Here is a 17,917-nt window from a genome sequence, read left to right as displayed (position 1 = left end):
TTAAAAGTTTTACAACTGAGGTTTAACACGCCCAGATGCAGTTTTATGAAGAAAACAGACTAGAAAAAGGTTTAGATACCAATCATAGATGGCACGAGCAGTGCTGAAGTGGAAGGAAATATCTTAAAAAAACATTTTCCTCTTAGAGGGTGCTTATTTACAGTCTAAAACGTATTTTAAGAATTTTTTCATTAAATTTCTCTTTAAACTACATTAAATAATACAATTTTGTACAAATAACTGAATGTTATGCTACTATTTACAAAAATAAAATCTGAAATCCAATAAAAGATAAGTTCTCTATCATTTTTTCAATTCACAAATGTGATTTTGCCCTCAAAATAGAACAAAATGGCCACGGCAAGTAACGGGTTAAAATATAATTTTGTAGCATATCAATACCTTTGTCTGAGGTTAGTATTTCTAAAAATGCTATTATCTAGTAGAAAAGTCACATTCCCAATAGTTTACATGAAATTCCAACATTCGCAATCAATATTTAAAAGTAATAATTTATTTTATTTACCAACCTGATAGAAAAGAGATGAAACAATTGCAATAGTCAGCATCTTTCAATAAACACAGAATCCAAAAACCATCTCCACCCCAGGTTAGCCAGAAACCTTGACTTCCACATAAAATAGTAATTTTTGAAAGTTTCTTCAATGGCTTAATATCAACTACCTGGAGACTGGAATCTGGGTCACTACTGAGAGAGAATAAAATAATATATAAATATTTTAAACTATGTTCTATAACACTGGTCAGATATGCAAAGAAAACTGCAAATTACAATAAAGAAATTGAGTCACTATTAAAGTTTCATTACTGTACTACAATCAACGACATTTTGCTAAAACTGGCAAAGAATTTAATCTTTTTTTTTGAGTGTAATAAACACTTTCTCATCACATGTTATAAGAAACAATACAAATTATTTGTACCATACCACTCACTGACTCTTATCTCAGTCACTGTAAGTTTATGATTACAATAAGGAGATGCATGTAAAGGAATTGAATTTCAAACTAATTAAATATCTTTCTAATTCAACACATTGAAGTATACAACTGACAAAATGAAAAAGTCTAACTCATTATGAAACTAGCATGATTACTTTTTGAGTTGGTTGTCCTAAGAGTGACAAATACTTACTGGGAAAGATAAGATACAAAGTACTTTCTTTTTTTTTTAATATATACCCAGTTAATTAATTATCAAACATACAAAGTTTAAAACAGCTATTTGTGGAATAATATATTTATTTGAGTACAAGGTTTCATCTCTGACAGTGAGATATGATCATGCAAAGTACAAATATACTTAAATCACAAATACATCCAATCAAATAATAATGATTATAAAGATGCTAGCTCCATCTGTTTAATTTATATTAGGCTTTAAGAGTTGATTCAAAGTACTTTCACATTTTTTTCTTTTGTTTGAGTTTATCTCTAAATTCAATACTTTAACATTTTTAAGATTTATCTTGTGTTATTTTTCAATAATACCTTCATATATATTTGACTTTTTGTTTTTCATGTTCCTTGCATCTAACCATTATTTTCTTACTTGTTTCTTATACATTGAAGCTTTTAGTCTAAACATTGTTTTATGCATTTTACCACTGTCATATTTTTCATTATTTCAACAATAATTTTTGCCAGCTACTAAAGAAATAGATTTTTTAAAATCAATATTTGAGAATAGATTATAATACCTGATGATGTATTAGATCACACTAAGACGTTTAAAATAGTCTGTATTTTAACTGAGATAATCAAGCAAAGCCCATATGATAAAAGTAAGCACTAAGAAAACTTATAAGTTAGATATCAATTACTGAGATATGTTTGGTCAAAAAAACTACTCCTACTAATAACAATATTGTGTAACAACTACCATAAATTCTTGTGAAAAGTTCCACAGACAATGTACTAGCTACATTATGCATCACAAAGAAATGGATTAATCCAAGAAAACAAAACCTGACTGTAGGGTAACCAGCAATATTTGTACTGAGATATGCAAAATAAAATCTGTTGCTAAACCAAGTTAGTTGAAGAGAGATTTAGTTAGTTACTGAACTAGCCACCAAGTCAGAATCTTGATCCTGCTCAAGCCTGAAGTAATAGTATACCTCCATCATAAATCAATGTTCAGTTTTACTGTTACCTTTCGTATTCTTGTAAAATTTTTCCTTTAAGATGGGAGCAAGTTATGTCATCAAACAAATTATGGAAGAAAGTTTGGTATATTGATCAACAGTAATTTCTGATTCACTAACTATTTAAACCCAAGTATTAAATTAATGCACATTTGTTCTGACATCAAAATATTGGAAACCTTCTGTATTCATGATGTTAATGCAGTAAATAAAGCCTATATATATATGCATAATTACACACACAATTATATATATATTGTGAATTCTGCCTTTGTTTCTCGTGTGAACTTCTTGAGTTTGTGACCAGTTTGCTGTTCCACATCACAACAATCTATTCATGCACCAAATTACTTCTTTTATGTTGGTTACAACATTAGAGTTACAGAAATAAACAGAAACATACATAACACACCAACAGTTTTGCAACCAATCCAGCTAATTATTACTAGGATCCTCTATGCAGTTTACATAGAAAATGAGTGATTTCATCCAGCTCTTTAGGTTCATTCTTTAAACTGAGTATTGTAATAACCAAATCCATAGAATTAATTAATATGATACTATATATGTACCCTGACAGTAATGAATGAAATAAAAAGTTGGTAATTTCCTCAAAGGAATATTTAGAGAGTTGTAGTTGTTTTCAAATATCACATAACTGTTCAGAAGAAAATTTTAAATTTCTGTACATTTTTTAAAGTTAAAGTGTTTAAATATTAGAAAGAACTACATTTTTAAAATTCACACAAGTTTTGATTGGTTGTACATAGTAAAACTTTTATTTTCACACACAACATTTCACCAGGTTTACCTGGCATCATCAGATGGGATACAAAAACCGAGGTTAACATTCACCTTGTTTTGATATTTGGTTAACCTCAGTTCTTGTATCATGCAATGTCATCTTGATATTTGGTATAGAAATATGCCATAGGTTTCTTTTTTCTTTAGCATTACAATCTATTCTGAACTTCTTCTTTGTTCTGTATATGTGCAGGCTTTCACATATTACTTGATCAAAAGAACCATTAAGTCGTTTTGTTTTTTTGTGTCATTTTGAAAGTTGATAATACCTGTTACTGCCTAACAGCAACCTTGTCCAGGAAGTTGATAACAGTGTCTTTCAATGGTGGTACAGGTAACATCTAAATGTTGTAGACCCACTTATGTAGAATGAAACTGACCAATCATGTGGTAACAAAATCTATATGTAAATGCAATGTTTCTGTAAGGTAGGAACTTTGCATTTACTGAATATTCATTAAAGTCTTACCTGGCCTTGACCTGGTCATCTAGTAGAGAAGCAGCCATCCTTGGTTCATTCATGCAACCACAAACACTGTGTTTTTGTTTCATAAATATAGTGTTTTACACTGTGTGTTGTCTGGTTATTCCTTAGCATTAACTCAGTCAGTACAAGATCAGCATTATTTCACATTTTTGTAACTTAATCAAATCTCCCGTTTAGCAGACATATTTAAAATAGCTCAAAAGTATTTTCAGTTTACCTAAAAATACCACATATGAATACTCTCTTCATTGTTTTGTGGTATTGTTTATTATTGCTCACTTTTGATTTGTATATGTATATAATAAAGATACAGATATATGCTAATTTTAAAATCACAATAAATATATATAATCCATGGCATACTCTTCACTGCCATTTCTAAGAAGAATGTAAAGCTGAGTTTCTGAAAGCACTAGCAATCCTGAAACCTCTTCTAGTGATGAGTGTAGGACAAGTCCTGCCTGCAAGATACAGTTTTTATTTTATTAATACATTTTGTTCACTTTTGGGAAAAAAAAAATTGAAAAGAACATAAATAAATTTGCTTTACAAAAATATTTACTTTCTATTTTTTTCAGCAATATTTCATTTGCTATGCAACTTCTTCAATATTCTTTCACATTGTTGTATTTTTTTTCCTTTTAAACAGAGATATTCAGTTCAATGTCAGATAAAATACACTTTTACAACATAACAGAAATTATTTTCTACTTATATTTCCCTCCCTTAAGATACCTTTTTTAAAAGGTTAATAATACCTTTAACATGCCTGTAACCTCCTCTTCTCTGCCTAGTACATAGACTTCAAGGTAAAGTTTAAGACGATGGTCAATCTGCACAAAATCATTATGACTGACCCTTGTTCCTTCAGATAACATGGACCAAATGTTAATATTGTGACTCAAAGAAATTCTGCTCTCATCATTTCCTTCTATAACTCTAGATGATTGTGCTTCACATTTATTGGTATCTTTGACTTCAATGTTGTCTTGGTTTTGTTTAGTACCCACACTATCAAAAGGTACCTCAGGAATTGCAGAAATTTCTGATGATACAGAAGAAGTATTATCAGAACTATTAGTACACTGTGATGCCTCTAATAAACTTGCATTATATGATTTTTTTGAACCAGCATTTTCAGGTGTTATTATAGCAAGGTCAGTGTCAGATGGTTTTCCAGTTTGTATGGTTGTACAAACACTGCTTGTCATAGATCCTACAACAACAACAACAAAAAATGTGATTAAAGTTCTTAGAATTCACTTGAAAACAAACAAAAAAATTTGGGATAAATAAATTCATGTTAGATTGCAGATGTTTTATCACACATTCCTTATAATTTGTCCGTCACAGATTTCAAATCAGAGGTTTATAAAAAATGATTTGATTTACGAACTAGAGGAATTTAGCACCGGCTTCTTCTCTTTCCAACAATATCCTTTAAGTTCTCCTGCTAATATAATGCCCAAATCAATTTAAGTAGCATCTGTCGTTTCCACTTTATAAATATCAAAGAAAATTTACCAAGTCAAAATTTCTACCTTTTCTAAGCACGTTATGTTATACCGTAAATATTATATTATATATGAACAATATTATACATTATTTATATGTAATACATCAAACATTATAACAATAGAGGTGTAACATAAGCTCCCACACCCCTGCAAAGTGAGGAGGCCCCATATAAGGTAGGGGCCCCTGCCCCTGAGTCTCCAGGAGGCCTATGATTGGAAGTCAAGAAAAGTGTCAATCATAATTGGTTTAAATTTGTGGTCAGTAACTGTTCATTTCCTCAGGTGATACAGCTGTGGAGATTGTACCAACCCAGTTGTGATGCAACCAATGAGCACTGGAGAACGTGGAGGTGGGGGGTCAATGTTCGATGCACACATGGTTTTAATCATGTTACCATATTATCTCTCATATTCAGAGTGACATATTTTTGTGATGACACAAAATCTCAATACCAAATTGATATAACACAGCTTAATGGTTGAATACCTGATGAAACACTTTCTGCAGTTAAGCTTCTGTAACGATTTCTTGTCACACCGGGGTAGTTGGATGTATCTAACTTGCTGAAATCACTTATATGATGTGGAGAAGCAACACTGGAAAACATTAAAGATAATGCACATATCTGTGAAACATTACATCTTTTAGACACAAATATAGTCATACAAATCAAATAGTTGGAATGGATATAAAGGTAATAATTAATGTTAAACAGATTTTAATGCAGAATCTTTCACTGAAAAATGCAATAAAAAAATCGCCAATTATTAATAGCTTGATACTACAATCAATTAATGGCTTAAAAATTTTGAAAAAGTTATTTCCTACGAACTTATGTAAGTGTCATTTCATAACATTGATAATGTGTTGCATAAACTTACTACAAGGTGATAAACCTGATTACTGACTTACGGACTACAGACACTTGATTTTTCAGAAATCACTTCTAATCCTTGAACAGCTTGTTCTGAACTAGATGAAGAGATCACAGCAATGCTACTTTGGCTAGGGTTACTCAGTATTGTAATGTCACTAGAGCTTCTTTTGAAATCTTCTCTGTGCTTAAGGACTGAAGAACACACTGGATCTAAGACTACTTCAGATGATACAAGGGAGCTGGTTTCTGATGATGACTTTGTGGGTTTCATTTGGTCCTTTTTATCTTCACCATCATCTAAGAATATAAAACCAGGAATATCTTTAGGAAAAGCTGCTCTGTTGTCAAACACATAATTTTATAATACTATATCTAAACATATAATGTCAGGAGAGCAAATAAACTAAACGAACAGTAAAATAAGCAGGTTAGCATATGGGGTAATAAAAAGTTCATATTTAAAGGATATAACAAAGGTATGAGCAAATAAGTAATGAAAACTAATGTTAATGCGTACTATGGTAATCATAACAATTTAAGGCCTAACACATGGTTTGGTATGGAAAATTATATCTATATTGTAATTATATGTTTATTTATTACCTTGAAAATCTAGAGAAACACTTCGACCATGACTGTACTTCTTGTATCTTAAGTTTGGACTGCAACTGATAACTCTGGATCCATATGGTAAAGATTTTGACCTGTAAATAATTTCCTTTCATGACATGCACATTAACACAGGATTACAACTCTTCCTTCTTATTATACACATATTCATATCCAACTTTTCTTCAAATATGTCAATTAGGGATAACCCTATGACATCAACTTGGTCAAAGAGTACAGAAATAAATTTAAATTTGATTAAATAACGTAATTATCAATGTAGTTTAAAAAATTGACATTAACATGTAGTTTATGATTCAAGTTTTATATTATGTAAGTTTTAACCTCTTAATTTCAAAAGGAAATATTTAAATCAGTTCTCAATCTTCACTTCTTTGTGTCATGTGACACAACTTCCCTTTGATTTCTTAGAATTTCTTTATTCCTTGTAAGAACTTTAAGAGTGACACCAATTAGAAACACAAACTATAGATATTTACAAGCCAATATATAAAATTTCAATCCCTACCTTCTCAAATTGCTGAGATATAAATATATTTGTTAGACCAGCCAGTGAAGCTCCTCCCATCTTATCATAGCCATGAAGAAATTTATCTATACCATGTGATAAGAACTTTAATTACCAATAGAAAGAGAAATTTTCTGGCTAATAGAATCTTATTAAAGATATTTCTTTTTGGTATGCAGATGTAGATAATATTCCTCAGATGGCTTTTGTGTGTTCATTATTGTTCAGCTCTTAGGAGCTAGTGAAATTATTTAAACCTATTTATAGACTAGTTAGCAAGCCAGTTAAATTAAAATAGGTTTAGGACATTCTATTCAACTGTCTGATATATTTTTTATGTTCTAATACTCACATTTGAAACCTACATGAATTTATTTATTTGAAGAAGTTAGTTAAAAGTTAACATTTTCTTACTTGCTAAAAAAATTTTCCTACAGCACACGAGTTTTATACCCCATCAGTTTTGCATCATTTCAGAACATATGCTGATCATGTGACTAATCTCCACCAATTGTATTGTGCCATCTATACTGACGCAGCTAGCTCCTGCTACTATTCCAGAATAATCCTCACTTTCAAGAATTGGCAGGCACAAACCATAAATACCGGCATCTCAGTGGGGTGGGAAGTACCTATCAGAAGTACATTTTTCACAGTAAGAAAATGTTAACTTCTGAAACGGTCTACCTCTTTTCACCCAAAGCTACAATCTCACATTGCCAAGGTGGAGGGGCCAGTGAAGGTGCATCAATCTCAATTCCAGTAAAAAGAGGCCGCAATGAAAGATTGGGTGTGCTAGAATATGAAGAGAAAGCACATCAGTGAGATACAGCAATACTTTTGGAACAGGTATGCTTTTCTCCCAGCAATCAATACAGTAAAACATTTGGGGCGGAACTGAATTGAGAAGCACCACTCAAATAAAAAAACAGATGTACAGCACTGAAACAGTGTAGGAAGTACTGGATAACAATGATATGAATCAGTATGGTGTTGACAACCACTTTCCCTTACATGTATATGCCAAGGGAAGTGTGCCAAGTTCAGTTCATCTGGACAAAAAATCCAGTAGAAATGCCTTTATAACATATATCAACCAACAAGTATGGTCTGCCTGGACAAAAAAATCCAGAGTAAGCACCTTGGATATGTAGGATTATGAAAGATACAAGTTACTGTTAAGATTGCAATTGTGAAGGTCATCATAACTAGCCCTCTGTCCACACCCATGTCATAACAAGCTATCGTAAGACACAAGATGTAGTACCCAACATTGAAAATGAATCACAGCATGGTGCCAGTAAATGAGCTAGGGAGAAAAATGAAATAACAATACATGGCTAGGGCATAAGGACCATGAAATGCATTTGAATAGGACAAGTGTGGTCCACCCACGCAAAAAACATCTAGGAATACTCCTTGGAATACATAGGATTATGCCAAGTGCAGTCCATCCAGGCAAAAAACATCTAGTGGAAGCTCCTTGCATAAGAAATATATGATGAAAAAGTGCAGTCTGCCTGGTCAAAAACATCCGGGGAAACACCTTGGATACTGAATATTATTGTATAATTCATTGTTCAGTACTGTAATGATTATAACAACTGTAGCCCTCTTCTCATTGAGTATGTACATAAGGGCAAGAAAATTTTTGGTTTTTCAAAACCCACCTAGGAGGAAACTTCTATGGTCCACCACTCCAGTGACTGGGAACCTGAGGTAGTTAGGACTTCCATGCTCCACTAGAAGAGTGGGAAGGAGAGGAATGTGTTTTGGGGAGTCTGAAAAATGATACACCAGAGACAGCGCAATGGATGCTTGAGATTCCCTATTTTGAAAAGCAGATAGGCCCCAATTGTAGGAATCACAGGTCAGTAGGAATGGGAAGAAATGCCCATCTGCTTTATTCATGAGGATTATGAGTGATGGTCCTTTATAAATGAAGCTAGTAAACAGTGAGCATTATAGAATTATTCATATGTAGTACAAATATGAAGCATACCTGATCAGGCAACACCTGCCACCAGGTGGGATCCTGAAATACAATATGTAATAACCAAAACTTTTATAAGAAAAGTAAAATGTCGACATACCACAGAAGGTAGACAATTCCTGTCCAAGGAAGACACAGCCAGATTGTGCAGATAATGTGTGATAAAGGTATTGGGACTTGTCCACATCCCAGCCTGAACAATCTCCTCCAAAGGCCAACAAAGGTGAGCAGTGAAAGACATAGTTAGATGGCAAATTGGGTGTGAAGAAACATTGTGCAGATGGCAACCTTCCATGGAAAAGTCAGAATACACCAGTCATATTTAATTGACAAACCCAACCAGTGAGTGCAATAGGGAGACATATCATGGGACACAGAGGGAATCCTTGGAACAAATAGGCAGGAAGGATAACATGAAAGGAGGCATAACATTTCATGGAATGAACCGGACAAAGAAGCCTATCCAGAACTGAATGGAAGTACAGGTGGGAAATGGAAGGTACGGAAATAGGAGAGAAGGCCAAACCATCCACTTGTGCAGTAGATGTCTAAGAAAGGACGGCCTGATCAGGATAGAGGATAACATAAGAATAATGGTAAAGGATGCAGGAGACATGAATGGCATAACTATCAAAATGATGATGACCCCAACCAAGGAGGAGAAGGAAGAGGATGGGAAAGATGTTACAAGGAACATGTAGCAATGGGTTCAAATAGAGAACTGGACAGGGCATGAAGGACAAAATTGAGATCAATATGGCAAAACAAAGGAATGTGGAGGACGGATAAGACAAAAAGAATGGAAAATGAAAGAAATAACAGGGGAGGAGAAGGCTTTCCAGAAACAGGAGAATTGGAAGGTGTTCAACAGAGCAGTCCTATAACTATAAACAGTTGACCTGGACCAACCTTGATCAAATAACTAAGCAAAGAACTGGGAAAGATAAGGTACCGAAGGACAGGAGGGGTAGAAGCCACGGTGAACAGATTTAGGTCTGAAGGTAGACTACCACCTCTGGTACACAGACTAGAAGAAAGGTCAAATTGAATGAGAAAGGAAAGACACTACATGAGGAGTGAGTCCCTGAACTGAGGCAAGGGACCGAACAAAAGCCACATGTGAAGGTGGAATTTGGTATGTCAGAATGAACTATGTTTAATCATGTATGTCGTAGGAGAGAACTGGGACTAAGAGAAGGGCAGGGGTTGTTGTTCAAGTAAGGGCCAGAGCAGAGGAACCACATCTGAGTAGGCCAATATGGAGCAACAAGCAGGAAACAACAAGGAGTGGTCTGGATAAGGAAAAAGACTCTGTAGAGGAGTCTTATCAGAGGATAGGTATAGAGGTGAAGACCCCCCAATCCTGACTGAATGCATCTACTTCCAGAGCTAAAGGATGTGGAGCTAGAAACGAAAAAGGAAGAAAGTTTTGCATTCCAATGATTGACAAACACATCTATATGTGGTGTTACCATAAGACAAGAGACTTGAAAGTAAAACCGACAATGAGAATGAAAAATCACCCAGTTAACAATAACAAAATTTGACTCAAATCTAATCCCAAATTAGATGTGACTAGTAGTGAAAAAAAAAAGGAACTTACAAATAAATAACATAAACAGTGAAAGGATCTATAAATAACAAACCAACAAACTCACAATATTGGTTGAATTTACAAATACCCAAATAGTAACTATCGTGCAAAATCTGTACACAAACCAAACATTAAATAAAAACAAAGTAATAATCAAACTCTAAATGCAAATCTAAAGTAACTTAGATGGTAAAAGAATTATAAAAATCAAATTTACCAAATATTGAGAAGAGAAGACATGAAAGACCTAAATTATCACATGAGAAAATTAGGTCAATCCACACAAGCACAAAAACTCACTAAATGTGGGTATACCTACTAGGAGTGAAGAAAATACGCTTAAAACTTATCACAGATCTCCTGGGAAAAGAACAATACATAACCCTGGAGATTACATGGAGGCACAGTAACAGGTGGAAGGTGCTATAGAAATAACTCGTCAACCAAATGTAAGACACAAGCTCCCCATAAACTAAAGCCTGTACTTCCCAAGTAGATATCGTCGACCCAGAGACAAGTGTCAGAACCATTGTTGACTGCTGCAGGAATTTCATCATCTACCATATTAAATCTTATATTAATATGAACAAATTAGAATTTGGAAAACAGAAATATTTTTGAAAACAAATGTGCAGAAATAATGGAAATCAAACACAAGAAGTAGAAATCTGAAGTTAAAAACTGATATAATGTGATCAAGCATAATCAAAGAGTGAGTTAAAACATACATCTACTCACTAGAATGCCAATCAAAACAGTGGGGATTGTTTTAGAATAGTACAGGGAGCTAGTTGCAACAGTATAGATGGCACAATACGATTGGTGGAGAGTAGTCACATGATCAGCAAGTGTTCTGAAATGGTACAAAACTGATGGGGTATAAAGACTGGTGCGCTGTAGCGAAATGTTTTAGGAATTCTTAGAGGGCAGACCAGGATCGAGATAGCTTTGGGTTAGAGGAGGTAAGTACGATTTTGGAAAAAAGTGACACCTTGCACAGTTTTGGCTTGCACTTGCAAAGATCACACAGGTCATGCAGATTGCTCATGAAATTCACAATATATGCTAATGATCTCCCACTGTAGTTTTATTTCTTTTTGATGGGAGGATTAATGCTCAAGTAGGTACAATAGGCAAGAATAAAACCACAGAAAACTGATGTGAAAAGGTTTATAGACATAACTATGAAGATAATGTAGACCATTCACTTAGTGAAATGATCCATTGTTAGAAGAAGAAAAGAAAGTATTGTCCATTTCATTCAATATTTTTTAACTTTCCATTTCACTGTACATTGATGGTTTCACTACAATTAAAGCAGAAAAAACAACAGATAAAATATAAAGTTTTAATGAAGAAAAAACTTTTGATATTCATTTAGGAGGTTCTATAATTTATGCAAATCAAATATGAAAACTGTAAAATGAAAAAGTATTTCTTTTCTTAATGTGAAAATCACCCTAATCTCAGATTAACTCAGTAAAAGCTTTGAAAACTGACAGATCTTTAGTGGAAATACTTTATTAAAAACTCTGATTTTTTGCTTACAATGTTGTTTATCATTATTAAGCACAAAGCTACACAAAGGGCTATCTGTGCTCTGCCCACCACGGGTATCGAAACCCGATTTCTAGTGGTATAAGTCCGCAGACATTTTTTTTTTGAAAAAAACAATATTTTATCTGTTATTTTCACTATTGTATCTCTGTACATGTTGGTTAGATTTGAACGACTTCATAACCTCATTAAAAAATTAGGAAATGAATACAAATTATGCCTTTCTCATTCTAGAATGACTAGAAATTATAACACAAAAGCAAAAATGTTTAGTCTAAATAGCTTACATTTCATAACATTATACATTTACATATATTTATTTATTTTATTATATTGACCTTTCATCTGTGCCTGGCTAATCTTATTGAAGTTGCAATGACATGGCACACATGCACTCATGTTACCACATCCAAGAGTATAAAACTGGCCTTTACCAAGTGACCTGTCTTGGCTGTGTTTTAGTGGGCTATTATTTCGTAAAATGCAGTCACATTTCAGTTACAATACATTATTACTATTTATAAATAATTCTTAAAGTTATTTTTCTTAAAACATAGAACAGTAAATAAAGAAGTATAGCAAACAATTATCTCTTCTAGTTATGAACTTTGAACTCATTTGCTGCTTGCCTCAGGTTGCTAAGCCTTATCAAATTTCTCATGTGGATGTGAAACAAAATAATTTTTTTCGGTTTTATATATACATTTGAAATAACCAAAAAGTCATAAATTACTATATCAATACCATAGCTTAGTAACTAAGTTGAATTTGGGTCTAAAAAATATGAACTTTCAAGTAGACTAAAGACTCAACTTACCAGCTTGAAGATTTCTTTCGAAAGAACGAATTGATGTCGCTATACTTCAATATGGCTGAGAAAGTCACTAATGGGACATCCTGAGCTTTTGATTGGTTATTCATGTGTCAGAGACAGAAGTATTTGTACATAAGGAAGTGTTTCCAAAAATGGAAAGTGGTGGGCAGGGCTAATGTGTGTGGTTCAGTACATGAGCAATATCCCAGCAAATAGAAAAGCTAGGAGGTTCTTATTATATATATTCTAACTTATCAATATTGTTAATTTGAGTATTTAATTCATAAGAAACTACAAACTTTGTATTTGGATATCACAAGCATCTAACTTAAATAAATGCTGCATTCAACATACCTTGTGACACACAAAAATCGATATTTAGGATTTCTTTTTTAATAGTTACTTTTAAATTAAGAACTTAATTAATGGATAATAATAACATATGAATTATAATCTACAGTTTGATACCAAACATAATTCTTGAAGCCAAAAATAAAATTACAAATATTAATATAAAAAAATTAAATATAATTTAGTTATAAGAACTAAAAAATGTTACTGAAACAACTTGTTAAACTTATTTAAAACATCACTGATTTAATAGATAAGTCATTTAATTCATTCCCAAAAATGTGGTCTTCCTGATTTTTTTTTATTTCTTGTGTACATACATATGTATCTGTGTCTTTATGCTTAACCCTTAAAAACTGAAAATATGTTTTATCAGGTTACATAGACCTTAAGGTATTATTTTTTTCTTTAGAAAATATAGAAGTTGCTTAAAAATATATTTTACTGTTTCATAAGCTTACACTACTCTATGAAAATAATAGAAATTTAAATGCTATTATAAGGACAAAAATTAATTATGAGCAAAATAAAATTTTGTGGGGCCATATAGATTCTAGTAGTTAAAGATTAGACTATTAAAAAAAAAAGGTTATGCTTCTCATTTTAGAATAAAAATATAATAATGAAAATAATGAGGAGAATAAAAGATACTCTAAATTAAAAGAATTTCAAAGGTGCATGAATGTGCATATAAATGTATTTTATGGTCTTAACCTGTAAAACACAAAGTTACATAGTACTAATTAATAAAAGTGTAAAAGAAATTAGTACTAAAATTAGAACATTCAACTGTATTGCACCAATCATATGCCTATTGAAATGTGTTATACTTAAATGAAATCTACGCATTATTTGAATAAAGTACTTATGATGTTTTAATAAGTTTTAGCTTGAAATTATCATGTTTCTTTCAACAATATATTATTAACAACCAACTAGTTCATTACAGTTGATACTTAGATTATTCAATTATTGAATTATTTACTTTAACTAATTCTTGAGAATAGTTAGCTTAATGAAGGAATTTCTACTTTAACATCACTGATTATTTGGTGCCACTTTAGGTAGAACAAAGATCCTTATGCCCTTCTGTTGGACAGTGCTGATTTAGAAAAATACAAGGAAGAGACTGGATGAGATCCCCGTACTTGTTGTATGGTAGCACTGTCCATTATAGCTTTAAAGTATCTAGGTAAGCATAGAAGTATATCTACAAGCACAGAAATAGTGAAACTAATCATCACGATTTAAACAACAAGTAGAAAAAGAAAAATAAGAACACCATAAATTTTTTGGTCATTAGAACAGTGAAATCTGAAGTATCTTGATTCTATTATACTTTGAAACACATTTCAAGTCAGAGAAAGAAATCAGTACTGAATAACATACCCATTATCTGTATTAAAGTTCTTTCCATATATATCCGAGGAGAATTTTCGTGGAGAACTAGATAAGTGAGAAGCACTGTCTGAAGAGTGTGCAGTTTTCTGTGGCATGAAATGGGATGAAACTTGTAGAGTAGTCGGTCTTTCTGCAGCAGGTAAAGGACAAGAATCAAGCTGCACCACAACTGTGCTCTCACAGTTTGGACAAACTTCAACTTCACTATGATACTCTGAAATTGTGTCAACATTTATTTAATCAAAGGGTTAGAACTTGTTTAACTACTGTATTTACTTAACTACATCCCAGTATCATCACACCTGATTTTTAACTTAATACTTATATGAAAATTTGTACAAGTTACTCACAATTTTCTCTTGCACAATTAGTAAAACTTGTTTCACCAAACTAAAAACAAGAACAAAATTCAATAAAGGGTATGTTTAAAAAACATATAAATACCACAACTTTCGTTTATGATTATTAAAGATGACAGAACCTTGAATTTACCATTCAAGTTAAGACAGTGCTGAAACGTTAAGATTTTATATTTTATGGTATTAAAAGGTTTTGCATTACATTGATTAACTTTTGAAACTGTAACTAAATGAAGGTAGTTTTGGAATGACATTTTGTACTTCTAGTGAATATTTACATGTTTATTTGAACACGAAAATATATTTTAAAATTTAAAAACATTCTCTAAAATGTGTACAAGTGTGTCAAAAATCACTTAAATCAGTTCTACCTTGTCATGCAGTACACTGAGAGTATAAACAGGAATCATGAATATGAAAAAGGTTAAAAACTAAACTAATTAAATGCACATTTATGTGAATACAGGATAACAGTAGAGAATAAAGATGACAACTGATAGTTAGGCTCTCAGAAATGTTTTATATAAAGTCAATTAATGTTCTTCTTAATTTCCTACAAATATTCTAATTAATTTCAAATTATTTTGAGAATACAATAGTTGACTTGGACTATGTAATTCTCTAGTAAGTTAAGCTTATATTTCTTTTGCCTTATTACTATAATGTAGATAGTAAATAGTAGGCTTATTCATTAACTGTTATGACATTAACGACTGAGAAGATAGCAAAATGAATCAACAGTGTTAAGCCTAATTATTGATAAGCTAAATACCCAACTTCACTGTCTTTAAAAAAAGTTCTATCAGATATGTTACAGCATACTAAATTTTATTTCATTAGATTAAAAATGAAAGAAGTATATTGGCTTACTTAGTTAAGCATTTAAAACTTTTGTTCTTAGTTGACTGTATTGAAAATATATACATATTCGTCATAATTTCTTATACATATTCTAGTTGATTTTGAGTTATTTTGAAAATACAATAGTTAATTTGATTAATCTACTTAGTTTCTGCAACTATATACTAAATTTGGATGCTAGACTTTGCTTGCATTTGCTTGTCTTATTGGTATAGTGTCGAGTGCTAAGCAGTTTTAATCCCCACTTCTTTATATTAAAGAGAAGTTAACCCACCTATTGTAGTTAGAGCAGTTAAAAAATTCACTAATGTGGTAATGGATCAAGGTATTACCATAAATCCTAGTTATGATAAAATTAAAAGTAATGTTTAGTGTTGACATATGTTCCAGGTTTAACTTCTAGTTTATTTAAAGTACTTGGAAGACAACAGATATTTTACTCCATGTTTAAGCTGATGAATAAGATAAAACAAATTTTAATACTAATTAATACTAAAGATAATATACAGTTAATAGAAAAAGCTGGAAATTATAAAATTGAATGTGAATGTGGAAGTGTTTATATTGGACAGACAAAATGTAATTTGAAATATTGTTTAGCAGAACATAAGGGATGTGTAAAAAAATTAAAGAACTGAAAATTCATCCATAGCAGAACATGTACAAAAAACAGAACAATAAAATATTATGAAAAAAAAAACAATAATATTGGCTAAACCTAAGGGTATCAGAGCAAACAATATCTGTGAATCTTTAGAAATAATAAGGTTTAAAAAAATCATGAGTTATTAAATAGAGACAAAGGTCTGGCAAATATCTGTGTAAGAATGTGGAGGCACCTCCTCTGAGAGTTATGCAGAAATGTAAACTTACAGACAGGTCATGTGACCTAAGAATGAATATATATGACATTTATGTCTTGCCCATTCACTCCTGATGATGACATGGTAAACATTGAAATATGTAAAATCCACATTTTAGAAGCTATAGATTGGCCTGAATTAAAAATGTGTATTGATTTTAATGTTTCGTGTTTATTATTTATTATTTTACACAAAACCACGATTTAGTCCCAATTTTGTATGATGAAAAAAATTATCATAAAGTCACTAGCTCCATAAATGTACTAGACACAACACTGTGGTATCATTGAGACTTGTGATCTAAAACTGAAGTTCTATAGATTAATAGAGATGATGGAACAAATTTCAAAGTGTATAGTCTATTAGACATTGCGAGTCTAGCACAGTAAGTAGCAAGACACTCTGAGTGAAGTAAATATATCCTCCTTCTGGAAATTATGGTCATTTTTTCATCATACAAAATGTCTAAGTTACTCCAGTCAGCACTTCGTAGTACAGTTCTAGTCACCACCTTGATAACTTAAAATATGTAAAGGTAATTATGGGTACAATTACAAATTTAAAAAATTATAATTAAGTATTTGCAAAAGTAGCTAATTAGCAAGTATTTACTAGCAATAACCTGTCTACTAGATGCAAAAATTATAAAAATTAGTTATTAAAAATTATACATATATATACAGTTATGAATTTAAAGTACATATGCATAAAAAGTTATTTGTCAAAATATAAATGGAGTTATTTAATAAAACTTCTATTTGCATATCATTCTAATCAAAATTATATTGTAATCTAAATAAAAACATTAATAAATAAATGGACTCACCTTTATTGGAATAAATATTTTTTAAATGTTGCATTTCTACTGGTCCAGACACCTTAACAAGTTTACGCTTAGCAACATCCTTAGAAAACTCAGCTAGACATTTCTGACACTGAAAAATAAATTGACATCACCCATATCAGTTGAGAAATCTCTCTTTGAATCCTTTTTTCAAACTAGCCCCACAAAGTACTTAACAGAACACTGTAATATCTTTAAGACTTGTCGTCTAAAACTTACAATTTCTAACAATTTTGTAAATTGGATTATTCCACAAAAATAATAAAATTAGTTTTAAGACAATAAACAC

General features: G+C 31.7%; 1 protein-coding gene across 3 annotated transcripts in view; it reads right to left on the bottom strand.

Moving 5' to 3' along the window:
- The window catches only part of LOC106461712 (serine/threonine-protein kinase 11-interacting protein-like), a 111,716-nt gene that overhangs the window by 11,438 nt on the left and 82,361 nt on the right, over nt 1-17,917 (bottom strand). For all 3 annotated transcript variants that reach the window (XM_022388742.1, XM_013921561.2, XM_022388741.1), the window contains exons 15-22: nt 17,611-17,719; nt 14,690-14,915; nt 6,457-6,557; nt 5,889-6,150; nt 5,463-5,572; nt 4,217-4,674; nt 3,822-3,919; nt 531-709 (exon numbers count right to left, since the gene is read on the bottom strand). In XM_022388742.1, the coding sequence (XP_022244450.1) occupies nt 531-709; nt 3,822-3,919; nt 4,217-4,674; nt 5,463-5,572; nt 5,889-6,150; nt 6,457-6,557; nt 14,690-14,915; nt 17,611-17,719 (1,543 nt within the window). The remainder of the gene's footprint in view (nt 1-530; nt 710-3,821; nt 3,920-4,216; nt 4,675-5,462; nt 5,573-5,888; nt 6,151-6,456; nt 6,558-14,689; nt 14,916-17,610; nt 17,720-17,917) is intronic.

The sequence above is a fragment of the Limulus polyphemus genome, unplaced genomic scaffold (assembly GCF_000517525.1).
Source record: "Limulus polyphemus unplaced genomic scaffold, Limulus_polyphemus-2.1.2 Scaffold1016, whole genome shotgun sequence".
Classification (NCBI taxonomy): Eukaryota; Metazoa; Arthropoda; class Merostomata; order Xiphosura; family Limulidae; genus Limulus; species Limulus polyphemus.
Note: the sequence above shows the minus strand (reverse complement) of the source record. Positions and strands in the feature narration are given on the sequence as shown.